The 15283-nt window shown below is 40.8% G+C and overlaps 1 protein-coding gene across 1 annotated transcript; it reads right to left on the bottom strand.

The window, feature by feature from the left end:
- Positions 1–2415: 2415 nt before the first annotated feature.
- On the bottom strand, positions 2416–10351 carry LOC138977294 (sacsin-like). Its single transcript, XM_070350194.1, has 5 exons — positions 10346–10351; positions 5343–5366; positions 4533–4673; positions 3370–3704; positions 2416–3061 (listed from the first exon to the last, which is right to left on the bottom strand). Exons 1-5 carry the CDS (start codon positions 10349–10351, stop codon positions 2416–2418), a joined length of 1152 nt encoding a protein of 383 aa, XP_070206295.1.
- Positions 10352–15283: the final 4932 nt, after the last annotated feature.

The following is a 15283-nucleotide window of genomic DNA, read 5'->3' as shown; positions in this document are numbered from 1 at the left end:
CAGCTTAACGCTACACTGGAATTTACCAACAGAAATTAAAATGCGTGTGACGAAAGCACGACCCGCTTGAGACACCCCACACAAAAGTAGATCTTACACGACCTGACCACACAGTTATGCCTATTCAAATGCGCGTAGCAAACTGTGCGTTTTAAATCTTCTTTTTTTTCTGGCGGTACTGACAATATCGTTATTGAAACAATCCCAGTGCACTAAGGGATTTATAGAGCAAATCTCGAAAATAATTATTGAACTCAGCGCTATGCGCTTCGTTCAATAATGAATGTTCTCGATTTGCTCTATAAATCCCTTAGTGCACTGGGATGTCTCAATAACTTAAATATTAATAATAATTGTCAGTAAGTACTGGTGTCACATGACTGATGTGAACCAGTTGATTGGCTAATGGCGATGCGCTAAAACTGTTAGCGCACTCTTGGAGTGCGCTAACTTTTCCACAGAGCGTATTCTTACGCCCTTTACCTAAGCAAGACTGTGCTCTCATCCTCAGAATTAATTACTGACATGTAGCTTATATTCTCCACAATACCAAATGACCATAAATTCCCTGCTTCTCAATTAAAGCAGAAGTGGGTTTTTTTCTGACATATTGCATGTGCCTGTGCCACAGTGCGGCTGCCACTGATCTAAAAATAGAAGCCGCTGTGTAACTTTCATCTAATTCTCGCCGACTTGCATAGATTCTTCTCCTCGTGTTAGTGGCATGTAGCTTATCATCCACATTACCAAATGATGAGTTAATATAAAATTCCCACCCGCTAGCAGAAAACACAAGTGTTATTCCGATAACGTACCAGCTAGACCAGTTTGGAAGACTGACTGGATCGACTGTCATACGTAGCCGCACTGACTACACTGAAATACGACTGCATCAGTTCAGTAAATGAATGGTTTCCGAATTATTATTTCAAGGCAAGAACAATCGTAATCGAAAACGTGTAGGGTTCAGAACGTTCTTACCATTATAAGACTTATTACCAGCGTGCCTCGTGCGTGCAGACTCAGTCAGTGCAGACTGCATGCAGTGGTTTGATTGCCCTAGCAGACGACATAAACCCCGCTCAGCAAATTAACATGTTGGGCAAATGTGAACGAAAATACGATGGGGATATAATACGTGTAGGGTTCAGAGCATTCTTACCGTTCATATTTAGTATCAGACTCCCCGATGAGTGAAGATACAACACGAGAAATATGCCACATTTGTTTTGAAAATGTGCGAACCGTCGAGTCCCGCGGCTTCGAGTCAATTCAAGGGGAGTCACTCCGCACAGTCAATCCGTCGAAGCTCGACTGGAGGTTTCGAATCGCAAATAATGAAGAGCACAGCCCTTTCTCCGAGTTCAAATGAGGTCTCTCTGAAAGATCATCACTGTTCTGATTAACGCTACACTGGAATTTTCCAACAGAAATTAAAATGCGTGTGACGAAAGCACGACACACTTGAGACACCCCACACAAAAGTAGATCTTTACTGTACACGACCTGACCACACAGTTATGCCTATTCGATTCAAATGCGCGTTGCAAAATGTGCGCTTGGAATCTTCTTTTTTCTATGGCGGTACTGACAATATCGTTATTGAAACAATCCCAGTGCACTAAGGGATTTATAGAGCAAATCTCGAAAATAATTATTGAACTCAGCGCTATGCGCTTCGTTCAATAATGAATTTTCTCGATTTGCTCTATAAATCCCTTAGTGCACTGGGATGTCTCAATAACTTAAATAATAATAATAATAATAATACTAATAATAATAATAATAATAATAATAATAATAATAATAATAATAACACAAGGTCCAGACTGTTTACCCCCAAAACTTGACAAGAGTAATGGTCAAGTCAAAAAATAGTGATCTGATGACCAAAATAGTAACCCAGTGGTTACAATCAACAACATCAGTAATACACAAACCTTAGTTGAAGCTCATTTGAAAATCGTCGTCTGAACTCAAATAGAGTATTTTCTCCCCAAAATCCTAAAAAATAGTAATAAATTACTCCAAAATAGTAAGGGTAAACAGGTCTGCAAGGTCTGACCAAACCACTGGACCAATCTTTATAAAAGAAGAAGAAGAAAAAAATAATAATAATAACACAAGGACAATACAATACAATACAATACAAAGGACATAAAGAACATAAACATTAAAGTCAAACACTACACACAATGCTATGTTCACCTGATCACTTCGGTTAGTCATGAGAATACGCTTTACCTACACGGGAATGCTGGGAATATAAACCGTCAACTGAATGTATCAAGTAAAGGCAGTACAGAAAAAAGTATAACTGTGATTTTTTAAGAGAAAATATATTATAAAAGGTGTTCCTTATCTGCTGCCTGTACAATTGTAGATGTGGGTGACAAAACAAGTGATTATCAATTTTTAGATACCTGATGACGCAAGTTCCTGGAGATATTGCTGCAGTCCATCGGGAGAAGTCACGTAACAGAGGCGATCATGAAGTCCTTGCAAGATACTTAGCTCTCGCTGAGTGCGGCATACGTGAGCCACATGCTTGTTGCACATACCAAAGGAACCGTCAGCCAATGGCAGTAGCTCCAGGTCAAGCAGTATTGACTTATTACCATGGCAACAGAGGTAAAGGAGAATGAGACTTTTTTTCTCCCTAGAAAGTTTCTCAGACCATGTCCCATTTGATCGCATCAGATCGCTGAGATGTTGAGGGCTGACAGCCGTCACAGAGGTCACGCTGACCTCGTTCAGTCCGTGCAGCACGTGCCGGGGAAGCCGGACCAGGTTGACCCGACACACGGCGTACACCTCAACCACCGCCACCTCCGTGTCCTCGTCCAGGTCGTCATGGGCAGGGGACGTCATCAACACCGCTTCTTGCAGGGAAACCCAATGACCTCCCTTGAGCTGGGTGTAGAAGAGCCGAGAGACGGACAGTTTCTGATAGAACGGAGCCAGCAGTGGCTGCCAGTGAGTGGTGAGCTTGGAGTGGTTGGGGCACAGCTTGTACAGCACATCCGCTATCATGGCAACGGTCTGCCGTGATGATGACCCACTGTCAATGGAAGTTGATGTAAACAATAAGGCCAAGAACAGTCATGATGAACACAGCAGGACATGTTCTATGTACAGGAAATACAACTGCATGATGGTGCCTGCTGTACCTTTCTATACTGCACTGAAATACCTTTTAAAGACATTTTGCAAAGTTTACGTGAGATTTCCGTCTTATCTTGCCTGAGGTAAAACAACCCTTGAGAATTGTAATTGCTTAAAAGTATGCCTGAATAAACAGATCTAAAACATTCCCTCGTCTAAAACATGCTCAAGTAAGAGTTTACTTTAAAGCCAGCCGTACGTCACCTGGTGAAGGGGGACGCTCCAGTCCCAGCTGAGTTGACCAGTTCAGTGAGCAGTGTGACGTAAGCACGAGGCATGACCTCCGTGACCAACAGACTGTTCCACAAGGCTGCCTCGTCGCTCGGTCCCCCCTCCTCCCCCTCCCCCTTGGGCCATTCCACGTGACGTCGGTTCTGGCTCAGCTCGAAGAACCCGTGCACGTGCACTGGCAGCCCCGTAGGGCTCGGCGTCTCGGGGGGTAGCGGCAGAAAGCAGAACAGCTGACCTTGGAACACTTCCAGTGGGCTGTTGCGTTTGGCCGCGACACCCACATAAGGTCGGTGAGAGAGATGCTTCTTCTGGAAGAAAAACGAATACAGGACCTAAAATTGTTTCATACCAGCTACCAAAATAATCTCGGCTAGTCAAAGGAATTACAGTAGTTTAGAAAATTACTCAATGTTTTTCTTCCGCAGGGTCTGTGTGCATGCGAAGTCATGAATTTGTTGTGATGTAAGTCAACAATCCTAGGACGAATTCTAAGCTCTTGGCGGAACATTGCATCACATCTCACAAAATACCTGTAAGGATCTAATATTTCACCGTAAGTATGTCTCGTAGGTAGACATAACATTCTCAAAGTGTAGGCGCTATATTAGGATTTGCGCCATATAAATACCCTTATTATTATTATTAAAGTTTCAGAGCAATCCGAGCGATATTTGCTAAAGACTGCTTGTTGACACGATTCCCTTCAACATTGACGCATCGACACCTGCATCAGTAGGAAGAGTATAACACACACACTACGTGAACACACAAATCAGTTAAGGATAGATGATTGATTTGACTTTCTTCTCCAACGTAAAAGTTGCCTTGTGGTGCCTGTTATGAAGTGTTGTTGACTGTTTAAAAACACCATACGTTTTGCCATGTTAATTTCAGAAGTACTCCTTTGAGTTGTCGGAGCGAAACATTAACATCTGAAACATTAACATCTGAACCGTCAACATTAGGAAGAATAACAACCTTGTGCATAACTTCTAATGCCTTGCGGCCGAGCCTGTATTTATACAGACATAAACATAACCGCTACTGTGCCTATGAAGTTGATACATTTGGTTTTCACTACCCCTTAAAATGTTTTTGCGGTGTTGTTTTTATGTGATGAGATTATCTGTACGCACCAAGCACATGTCTCGAAGCTGCTGTGACATATCGTCCAATCCCTGATGATAGTGCACCACCGTCCAATGTTCTTCATCTTCCTCCATCATACCTTGCACTGATCTGCGTGTCTTCAGTACCAGCTGGCTGGTGACAGAAATCTGCAATAAAAAAAAACACACGATCAAAGCTGATTTAACTCTAAGTCAGCGTACGCACTCACTTGATCTTCTTTAATTCTGCTTTCGAACAAAATGTCATTCCGCCAAAAATGATCATCTCAGTATTTGGATATATTCATGTATGTCAGGAAAACCTATGTCTGTTTGCACCTTACCTTTATTCTGCACGTACCAAGTGTCCTTATCTGGTTTGACCCCTTCTGATTTGAAAATATCGAATGTTTTCTAGCGCGCAAGGAAGTGACTATTTTCTGATGCAAAGATCTCTGTCCCGCATTGATCGCTCACCACGTGTGTTTTGCCAAAGACATGTGACCACTGGCAAAACACGTTACCAGCGATTATGCAACCCCAAAGACTTTGTTGCATTTAATGAACAGTGCGCTCCCATGTGCATATTTTTTTTTAAAGGGCATCATATCGGAACTCTTTGTTGCCAGTGATCGTTGTGATCACACACTTCAACTACATGGAATGTATCGTTTTCCCTTTTATGTTAAGGGACGCAACTAAACGCCGACGGACATATTTTCGATCATCGTCCATTGACGCCAACACTTCCCAATGTCGACCTCTAACGCGGTCAACACCTGCTTCAGCTGAAATGGGGTAACATCAAATGCACACACAAAAGCGATACAAACTTACCTGGTTATTGATGTCTTCCTTTGCCTGTGCAACAGTTGCAAATTTGTACCTACTGTATTTCAAATTTGTGACGATTTGATATCGTGACGCAAGAAAAAGTTTAAACGTCCAGACTGTCGATTTCCTGCTGTCTGTGTAGGTGCTCCTTCGAACTACACAGGGGGAGGGTTCCGTCTCTGGACCACTTTTGCTTCTTGCTGATTACGAGTTTGCTCTCTCGGAAAGAAGTTTAATTTTGTGCTTGATGGTCGTTCTCCAGTCAGTTTATCGCCAGGCCTAAGCAAGACGATTTATCTTAGGTAGACAACCTTAAAACATTTTTGAAAAAGAAACAAATTGACAACCGGTCCATATTAGAAGCCTGGACAACAAATATCAACCGGTAAATATGCCATCAGGATTGAATCGAAATTCCTATATACTTCAAAATAAATCTTGATACTCAGTATGGAGTCAGACTATTTCAAATATGAAAAAGATTCGTTGTATTAGTTTGATAAGAACATTAATTGGGGCACACCAGGAAACAAACGAATCTTATCAAAGACAGAAAAAAGTGCTTGGAATAGTAAAGACTAGCATGTCTTGTTGAAAGCTTGCGTGATTGCACTAGCCTGATAGGATGCTTTAGATGGCCAATTTTAGGTTAATATCTGTAAGCTTATGTGGGCGTCTTCAATCTTGGCACGGAGAGTGTGACATTTTGTAATTTAAAGTTGGATTGTCACAAAAATTGGCATAGTAGTCCGTTGTTCTTAATTAAACTGAAACACATACTTTTCAAGAGAAAAAAGCAATATTTTTGGCAGTTAAAAGTCCGTTAAATCTCATTTTTAAGCCGATTTTTGTGAAATTTGGTTAGTAGGTCTGTTGTTTCTAACTGAATATCATAACATACTTTTCAAGACAAAAACCAAAGTTTTGGCAGTTTGAAAAACCGTTAAACCCCATTTTTTCACCGATCTTAGTGAAATTTTGTAGGTAGATCTGTTGTCCCTAACTAAATTTCAATTCAAACTTTTGATGAAGAAAAGTAAACTTTTGTCCATTAAAAACAGTTAAGGATTGATATTTTTCTTTGATTTTGACGATGTTTGTTTGATAGGACCACAAACCCTGACTGAATTTAGATATACACCTTTTAACCTTTGCCGTGCTTCCTGGGTTCACGCAAACCCATACTTTTTACAGAGTAGTAGTGATTGTAACTATCCCTCTGCCGACGGCGCGGGTTCTGCTACACCCATAATTACCAAAGCGGCGGAACAGTGTCTGTCTGCCTGTTTGTCTCCAAGAGACTGTCTGTCTCTCTGTCTGTCTGTCCGTATCTCTCTGTCTGTATGTCTGTTGTCAGTTGCTCTGTCTGTCTGTCTGTCTGTCTATCTGTCTATCCGTCTATCTGTCTATCCGTCTATCTGACTGTCTGTCTATCTGACTGTCTGTCTCTCTCTCTCTCTGTCTCTCTCTGTCTCTCTCTCTGTCTCTCTCTCTCTGTCTCTCTCTCTCTGTCTCTCTCTCTGTCTCTCTCTCTCTGTCTCTCTCTTAGTCTCTCTCTCTGTCTCTCTCTCTCTCTTAGTCTCTCTCTCTGTCTCTCTTTCTTAGTCTCTCTCTCTCTCTTTCTTAGTCTCTCTCTCTTTCTTAGTCTCTCTCTCTCTCTTTCTTAGTCTCTCTCTCTCTTTCTTAGTCTCTCTCTCTCTCTTTCTTAGTCTCTCTCTTTCTTAGTCTCTCTCTCTCTCTTTCTTAGTCTCTCTCTCTCTTTCTTAGCCCGTACGAAATGAACATATATGAACATATAAGAGACATATAAGAAACCTATAAGTTTCTTATAAGAAACATATAAGTTTCATATATGACAAGTAAAAAGCTATAGGGGGCCCGGGTAGCTCAGGTGGTAGAGCACTGGACTTGTGATCGAGAGGTCGCTGGTTCGAATCCGGGCCGGGACGGACACGGGTCAACTTTATGTGCAGACCCAGAGACGGTATCCATCTCCCACCCCCGTGTCACCACAATGGCACATTAAAGATCTTGGTCATTCTACCATAAGTGTAGATGGCTGATACCACCTAAACACGCAAACATCAAAAGCCGTGAGGGCGTAAAAACTCGAATCGTATAAACCAATTCATGTCCAATATAGGCAATTAAGACCTGACAGACAATAAGCCCCTTAAAATTTACTTTTTTAAAAAGCTATGTATGTCAGTTGTAGGAATAGGTTTCTTATAAGTCTCTTATATGAAAAAGACCCCAATTCATATAAGAATCATATATGAATCATATATGAGAACCTGCACTTCCAGAAACCTATAGTTCTCTTATATGTTTCTTATATGAATCTTATATGACTCTTATATGAATCATCACTTAGTTTCTGCATAGGAGAATTCAGGACTTAGAAAAAATATTGGACAATGCTGAATTACTGGCAATACTGGCTTTCATATATGTTTCATATATGAACAGGAAGTGGATGGTTTGCCTTGAGCATTATCTCCCCCTGACTGAACGGCCATCTTTGTGACAGCAGCTCTGTGAGGATGTTTAGCAGAAAATCAGTGAAAGAGCAGGACTAAAATGCAAAGTTCTCACAGAAATAATTGGACTTGATGTATGAATATGTGAAGAGAATGTTTATGTCATGCTGATGTTTGTGGGTGGCTGGCAGCCCAACCAACCCAACAGCTTGACACTGACAGGTTTGTGTTTTTATTCAAAATCCAGAATTTCCCTCCATTATTTGTTTTACTTTACAGTTCTGGTTCTGCATCAGGTGATCAAATCATGTTTACCAGCACTACATGTACTTTGGTTCAAGCAACAAGAAACTGTGACAGCTGTGCATATTCAAGAAAATTATTTGTGGCTGTAACTTGTTTGTTGTTTCTTGTTCATAATTTCAAGTTTCAAAGTATTGGATTTGAAGAGGACAATGCATGTCTTACTCCTCTTCTTGTGACCAGTGATTTAGAGATCTGTTTGTTTTTGCCCTCAAAATAAACACAACTTCAGTAAAGATATGTATATATACTGAACCAAAAGGTATTTTGCAGTTGGATTCATTATAATTCAAAGTCAAGACAGTTAAATTGGGTTAAGCAGGTGTTATTTCCCTTGTAAACACAAATGTAGGTCAAGGTCGTGTGTCTAGTATGAGACATATAAATATCATATATGAGACATATAAGAATCCTATAAGGGAGATGTAGGTTTCATATAAGATTCTTATAAGTCTCATATATGAACATTTCATATAAGAGACCTATAGCTTTCTTATAAGAGAATATAAGATTCATATAAGAGACCTATATGAGCTCAGGTTATAGGTTCATATATGATTCATATAAGTTTCTTATAAGAATTTACCTCATTTGCATTTAAAATACCTATAAGCCACATATATGAAATTGTCATACAAGACTCTTATAAGAATCTTATATGAAATTGGGTCCAATTTCTTATAAGAACGTTTCGTACGGGTAGCCTCTCTCTCTCTCTTAGTCTCTCTCTCTCTCTTTCTTAGTCTCTATCTCTCTCTCTTTCTTTGTCTCTCTCTCTCTCTCTTTCTTAGTCTCTCTTTCTCTCTCTTTCTTAGTCTCTCTCTCCCTTCTTAGTCTCTCTCTCTCTCTCTCTTTCTTAGTCTCTCTCTCTCTCTTTCTTAGTCTCTCTCTCTCTCTTTCTTAGTCTCTCTCTCTTTCTTAGTCTCTCTCTCTCTCTCTTTCTTAGTCTCTCTCTCTCTCTTTCTTAGTCTCTCTCTCTTTTTTAGTCTCTCTCTCTCTCTTTCTTAGTCTCTCTCTCTCTCTCTCTTTCTTAGTCTCTCTCTCTCTTTTTTAGTCTCTCTCTCTCTTTCTTAGTCTCTCTCTCTCTTTCTTAGTCTCTCTCTCTCTCTTAGTCTCTCTCTCTCTCTTTCTTAGTCTCTCTCTCTCTCTTTCTTTGTCTCTCTCTCTCTCTCTTTCTTAGTCTCTCTTTCTTTCTTAGTCTCTCTCTCTCTCTTTCTTAGTCTCTCTCTCTCTTTCTTAGTCTCTCTCTCTCTTTCTTAGTCTCTCTCTCTCTCTCTTTTTCTTAGTCTCTCTCTCTCTCTCTCTTTGTCTCTCTCTCTCTTTCTTAGTCTCTCTCTCTCTCTCTTTCTTAGTCTCTCTCTCTCTCTATTTCTTAGTCTCTCTCTCTCTTTCTTAGTCTCTCTCTCTCTCTTTCTTAGTCTCTCTCTCTCTCTCTCTCTCTCTTTCTTAGTCTCTCTCTCTCTTTCTTAGTCTCTCTCTCTCTTTCTTAGTCTCTCTCTCTCTCTTTCTTAGTCTCTCTCTCTCTCTTTCTTAGTCTCTCTCTCTCTCTCTTTCTTAGTCTCTCTCTCTCTTTCTTAGTCTCTCTCTCTCTTTCTTAGTCTCTCTCTCTCTCTTTGTCTCTCTCTCTCTCTTTCTTAGTCTCTCTCTCTCTTTCTTAGTCTCTGTATCTCTTTCTTAGTCTCTCTCTCTCTCTCTCTTTCTTAGTCTCTCTCTCTTTCTTAGTCTCTCTCTCTCTCTCTTTCTTAGACTCTCTCTCTCTCTTTCTTAGTCTCTCTCTCTCTCTCTCTTTCTTAGTCTCTCTCTCTCTCTCTTTCTTAGTCTCTCTCTCTCTCTCTTTGTCTCTCTCTCTCTCTCTTTCTTAGTCTCTCTCTCTCTCTTTCTTAGTCTCTCTCTCTCTCTCTCTTTCTTAGTCTCTCTCTCTCTCTTTCTTAGTCTCTCTCTCTGTCTTAGTCTCTCTCTCTCTCTCTTTCTTAGACTCTCTCTCTCTCTTTCTTAGTCTATCTCTCTCTCTCTTTCTTAGTCTCTCTCTCTCTTTCTTTCGTAGTCTCTCAGTCTCTCTCAGTCTCTCCCTCCCCCTCTCCCTCCCCCTTTCTCTCCCCTGCAAGAAGTCGGTGAAGGGAGAAACTCGATGCACCCACTGAAGTAGCGCTGTGGGTTTCCCACCCCGTCGTTAGAGAAATAAACGGTAAAAACCCTCTTTCAAATGTATGGGTTCAGACAAACCCGCATCGTCGGGCGTGTGTAGTCAAAAGCGGCATCCGGCAAAGGTTAAGAAGAAAAACAAACTTTTGTCAGTTAAAACCCGTTATATCTCATTTCTGCACCGATTGTGGTCATCAGACGTTGAGGTTAAGCAGACTGATATTTATAGCCTACTCCAACAGGATCAAGCCTGGTACAGGTTCACAGGCCAAATACCTGAGTGTACCGGCTGAATAACAGTGTACGGGCCGAACAGAAATATGTACGGATGACGTCACGACGAAATTACGTATTGTAATGACGTTCAGCGTTCCATTTCGTCATTTTGAAGAATAAATTGCATTGAATTTGCTTGTCAAAACCAGTAGCCATTTGGTGTGTACATCTATTTTGAGTTTTGAACAAAATTCAAACAAGCCTTGCAGCATTTCGATTATATATTTTTTTTATTGATTTTACTGAATTTTAAATCGATTTTGTCATTCAAAATTCACTGTTTGGAGAGTAACATGCTTGTGGTGTGTTCTCAGGAGTGTTTTTTCCAAAGTCAAATGTCTCTTGAATCTTTGGGGTATGGCAACATAATGATTTCATAAGAGACATCCATAGTGTGATTCGACTTGCTATTCACAGCACAAAGAAGCCAGTGAAAATGTGAGTTCTTGAGACCATTTGTTATTGAATATGTTAGTGTATGTGCTTTGCTGGCCTTAGATGATTCTACTCTCATATTTTCTTGAAAAATGGATGTACGCGACCGACTTTTTACCGTGCCTGTTTAGGCGAAATGCCTTGTCATTTATCAACTTTGCTTAGCATCATTTAACTTTCATCCTTTGTGGTATTTTCAACACCTGTATCGCATTTGAAAACTGTGTAATTTTAAAAAACGAGCACTTCAAAGTTGCGTGTTGACCGATGTCACACATTTCGTCGCCATTTTGACTCGCTCATCGGATTACAAAAATATATTATAAATTCACAAGAACAGATTTTTGTAATATTGAGCGTTCATTTTATTAGTAAAATGCCTCAGAAGGCAAATGAATAACATTTGGTTCTGTCATATTTGCAGCAATGTGTCCAAACACATCCCCAAAGTTGTACACCTATCAATTTTTGGTCTGTGCTCAGTATCAGAGACGCCCACTAATGTATTAAAGACTGAAACCAGTCGTTTTCGGTTCTTTTTCTTATTAAAGGTGGTCCATATTAAGAGACACATACATAGTTTGAGATATTGCTATGTTGGGTTTTTTCTTCGCGCTAGAAAGACGGGGCAAACACTGCTTACATGCACAGTTTATGCTATTATGCAGAGTACCCTGCAAGAGAAATGCTCTTTACAGCAGATCCCTTTTTCCTCTTAACCTTCGCCGTTGGTCGTGGGTCCGTGTGGACCCAGAAGGGTGTTTAATTGCTTATGTCCTAAAAGATCATTCAATTGCAGCGAGAAGTACCGGTAATGAAAAAAAGAAAGGTAAAATTTAGACTACAAACGGAAGACATCGTGGGGCCGTGCGGACCCATGTTTCTCAAAGAAGGAAAAGCGTGCATCCCCTTCCGTAGACGTCGTCCAAGAAAGAAAAACATGCATACCCTTCTGTAGACGTCGTGGGGCCGTGCGGACCCATACTTCTCTAAGAAGGAAAAATATGCATACCCTTCCGTAGATGCCGTGGGGCCGCGCGGACCCATGCTTCTCAAAGAAAGAAAAATATGCATACCCTTCCGTAGACGCCGTGGGGGGGGGGGGGGGAATGTCCAGGGGGGGGGGGGGATTGTCTGGGGGGAAAAGTCCAGGGGGGTGAAGTCCGGGGGGGGGGGGGGGAGGGATTGTCCTAGAACCCCAATGAGTGATGCTCCGACTTTCAATCAAAACTTGAAAGATTGCATCCGTTCATTGTGCCAAGCCTTATTTGGACCTGAAGGAAACTGTTTGTAGTATACTAAGAACGAGCGCCGTTCGTTACATCCACTTCCACTATGAATCCGCGAAAATAACTGTACAACTTCAGTGCTATTTGATATCCGCGGCGTCAGATCTTCACAGTCCTAAATCAGCGTTGGGTGTCTATTATCATGTCATCTTAAATTAAAACAGGCTTAATTCATGCATCCAACGAAGGGCAGTGGACACGTAGAAAAGAATGGAGATTATGTTCCCAAACAATACCATGAACTAGAATAGAATGTGCTGCAACAAATTCGTACCTGATGCTTAGGGCTATGTTTGTCCTTGGTGGTGATACCAGACAGGAATTTCTCCCTGCTGGCTCTGACGGCCGCCACACACCCTCCGCTCAGTTCCACGGAGAAGTCAAGCGTAGGGGCAGATGTCCGAGAGTCACCGTCTGCAGAGAATACCTCGACTTTCTCCAGTCTCTTCAGGAACAACAACATGGTGCTGATTTCGGTTTTGAATGCCTGTTTTAACTGCTGAACTCGCTGTTTTGTGTAGATCGTCTTCGATAATTTGGATGGTGTTTGTCTGAGTGGAAACCAAAGTACCGTACCCTCGAATCGTTCGCCTGCACAAATAGAATGACAGTCTAGCTTGCACAAGGAATCGATGCGAGGTAAGTCAAGAAGAACAATAATAATGTCATACACATCCGAGGAAAAGTCGATTTCAAAATGTCATGAAAGAATATATACTTGTATGATTGAAATTCCCTCGTCTTCACCAGTGCTCTTTACAAAAGACTGAAGAAACATTATACACTGATGTTGCGACACTCGCTTTCTCGTGTCCCATTTCATTTTTTTCCATTACAGCTAGTGGTATTGTTCAAATAGATTTGAATGATTTAAAATAGAGCACCAACCAGTCAGTGAGCCTTTGTCCAGCAGACATAGCAAAGGTGCCAAAGCGTGACGTAACGTTTCCTGTTCCTGTCGGTCAAGGTCATCAAGTGACGTCATGTAAATGGTTTTGTGTTCCTCCCGGAATGGGTCCATGACCAGCAGTTGTCCTCCGCTGAGAATGATGGGGTGATCTGACAATGAAGGAATTGGTAAAATTAACAGGGTTTAATGAGCAAAGAAATTTCAGTTAATTCAGGTCTTATATAATTCTGATGAATCAAAAAACAAGAAAGGTAAGTTGTTGGAACGTCTGTTATTGACAAAACAATACGTTACAGTCACAAATATATCAAAATTAATATATATATATGACTTCCCTGAAAGCGGCCGAACATTCCGTCAAGCCAAGTTCTTGTTACTTATTTGTTATCTGTGCACTTAAAAGACTGTTGGGTCAATATATTTGTGAATGTATTGTTTTGTCAATAACAAACGTTCCAACAACCTACCTTTCTTGTTTTTTGATTCTCAATTTTGGAACGTTGGCAGTCTCTTTGTTTTCTTGGAAGCTTTGAGGTTGACGCAGCTGTTGATCTGCCCGTTCTTTGCTAATGGATGGCTAGAGTATGTAAAGGTTTGAAAATGTCTTTCTTCAGACTGTAAGTTGGAAATAGTAGATTTTTTCAGACAACCCCTACTCTTTATTGCAGTGTTTAAACTAAGCCTGCTTCTTATTTTTAATAGTGGGCTGTATGTAAGAGCATTACAGGTTGTGCAAGACAATATCTCTGTAGAAAACATCCGCACTCGGCCGGATAAAGCAAATTATTAAAATTACACCATTTTTTTCTGCATGATTTTCTTAACGTTAAAAAGCTACTTGTGTTGGAAATTCTTGCGAATCGTGTTGGCGAGATTTTGAAAGCTGTCCGTACTATAAAAACAAAACAAACACCAGATATAAAACATTTGAAAGTAGATCTTACGGAACTGGCAACTAAAAATGCTTTTATTATGATGTCTAAGATGTAAGCTCAAGATGGGTGAAGAAATTGAGATACAGATGAGAGACTTGGAAAAATACAAACACCACAAAGTAGCACAAACCTGTCAGATGAAACACAGACTTGAAGCCCAGTCCGAATCTGCCGACCTTGAGAGGGTCCTTGACCTTGACACTGGCTTGGAGTTTCGTGATGCCCTGCCAGTCCACTTCCGTGAACAGTGCGTCGTTGTAGACACACAGTCCTGGCATCTGAAATGTACATACATGTTTGAATACAGTTCAGCTTGAATAATGTGTTTTGGGTTGCATTTACTCGAGACACCATTCGTGTTATCGCAATAGAGACATTCGGTTTGAGACTGATACGCAAACACTCATTTAACACAAATAAAAAGTATGTATAACACTAAAACCACTTATGAATGACTTGATCACAAAGGTAAATGTGCAATCATCACCTCATATCCTTGGCAAGTCTTGCATTGCAGTATATGCATATGACGTATAACTTGTTGCTTAAGATTGAAAATTAAATAAACATTACACACACACACACACACACACACACACACACACACACACACACACACACACACAATCACACACACAATCACACACACACACACACACACAAAATCACACACACACATGCATATGCACATGGATACATGTATACATATGGGCGCACGCTCGTCAACATTTAATTTGACTCCAGTCTTTACCATGATTTATCAATTCCAACATGCAATGACGATTCGTTTGAATGATCAACTGAACTAAAATCAAAACATGTCAATCTAGACCTATGGGGTCATTTGATACCATATTGGATAGAACAAGTCCTGCCTGTGACAACAGACGGCGAGAGTAGACGTTCAGTGGTTTCAGCTCATGTAGCAACAGCGCTAATTGCAACTTTCTGCAATGCGACATTGGATCACAGGACCACACGCAACAAACAAGACAAGCAAATGCATGCTTCTTCCATACTAAAACTTACCGACAGCAGATCGGCAAAAGGTGGTCGCCATGGAATGAATTCTTCTAGTTTTCGTTCTGAAAGGAAAAGCGGGTTGTGAATTGGTGAGAGGGCAAAACGAAGAGGTTCTTAATGAATAACAAGAACCAGTGCAACGCCTGTGCTG

The sequence above is a fragment of the Littorina saxatilis genome, linkage group LG9 (genome assembly GCF_037325665.1).
Source record: "Littorina saxatilis isolate snail1 linkage group LG9, US_GU_Lsax_2.0, whole genome shotgun sequence".
In the NCBI taxonomy this organism is placed as follows: Eukaryota; Metazoa; Mollusca; class Gastropoda; order Littorinimorpha; family Littorinidae; genus Littorina; species Littorina saxatilis.
This window is presented reverse-complemented; position numbering and strand designations above follow the sequence as displayed.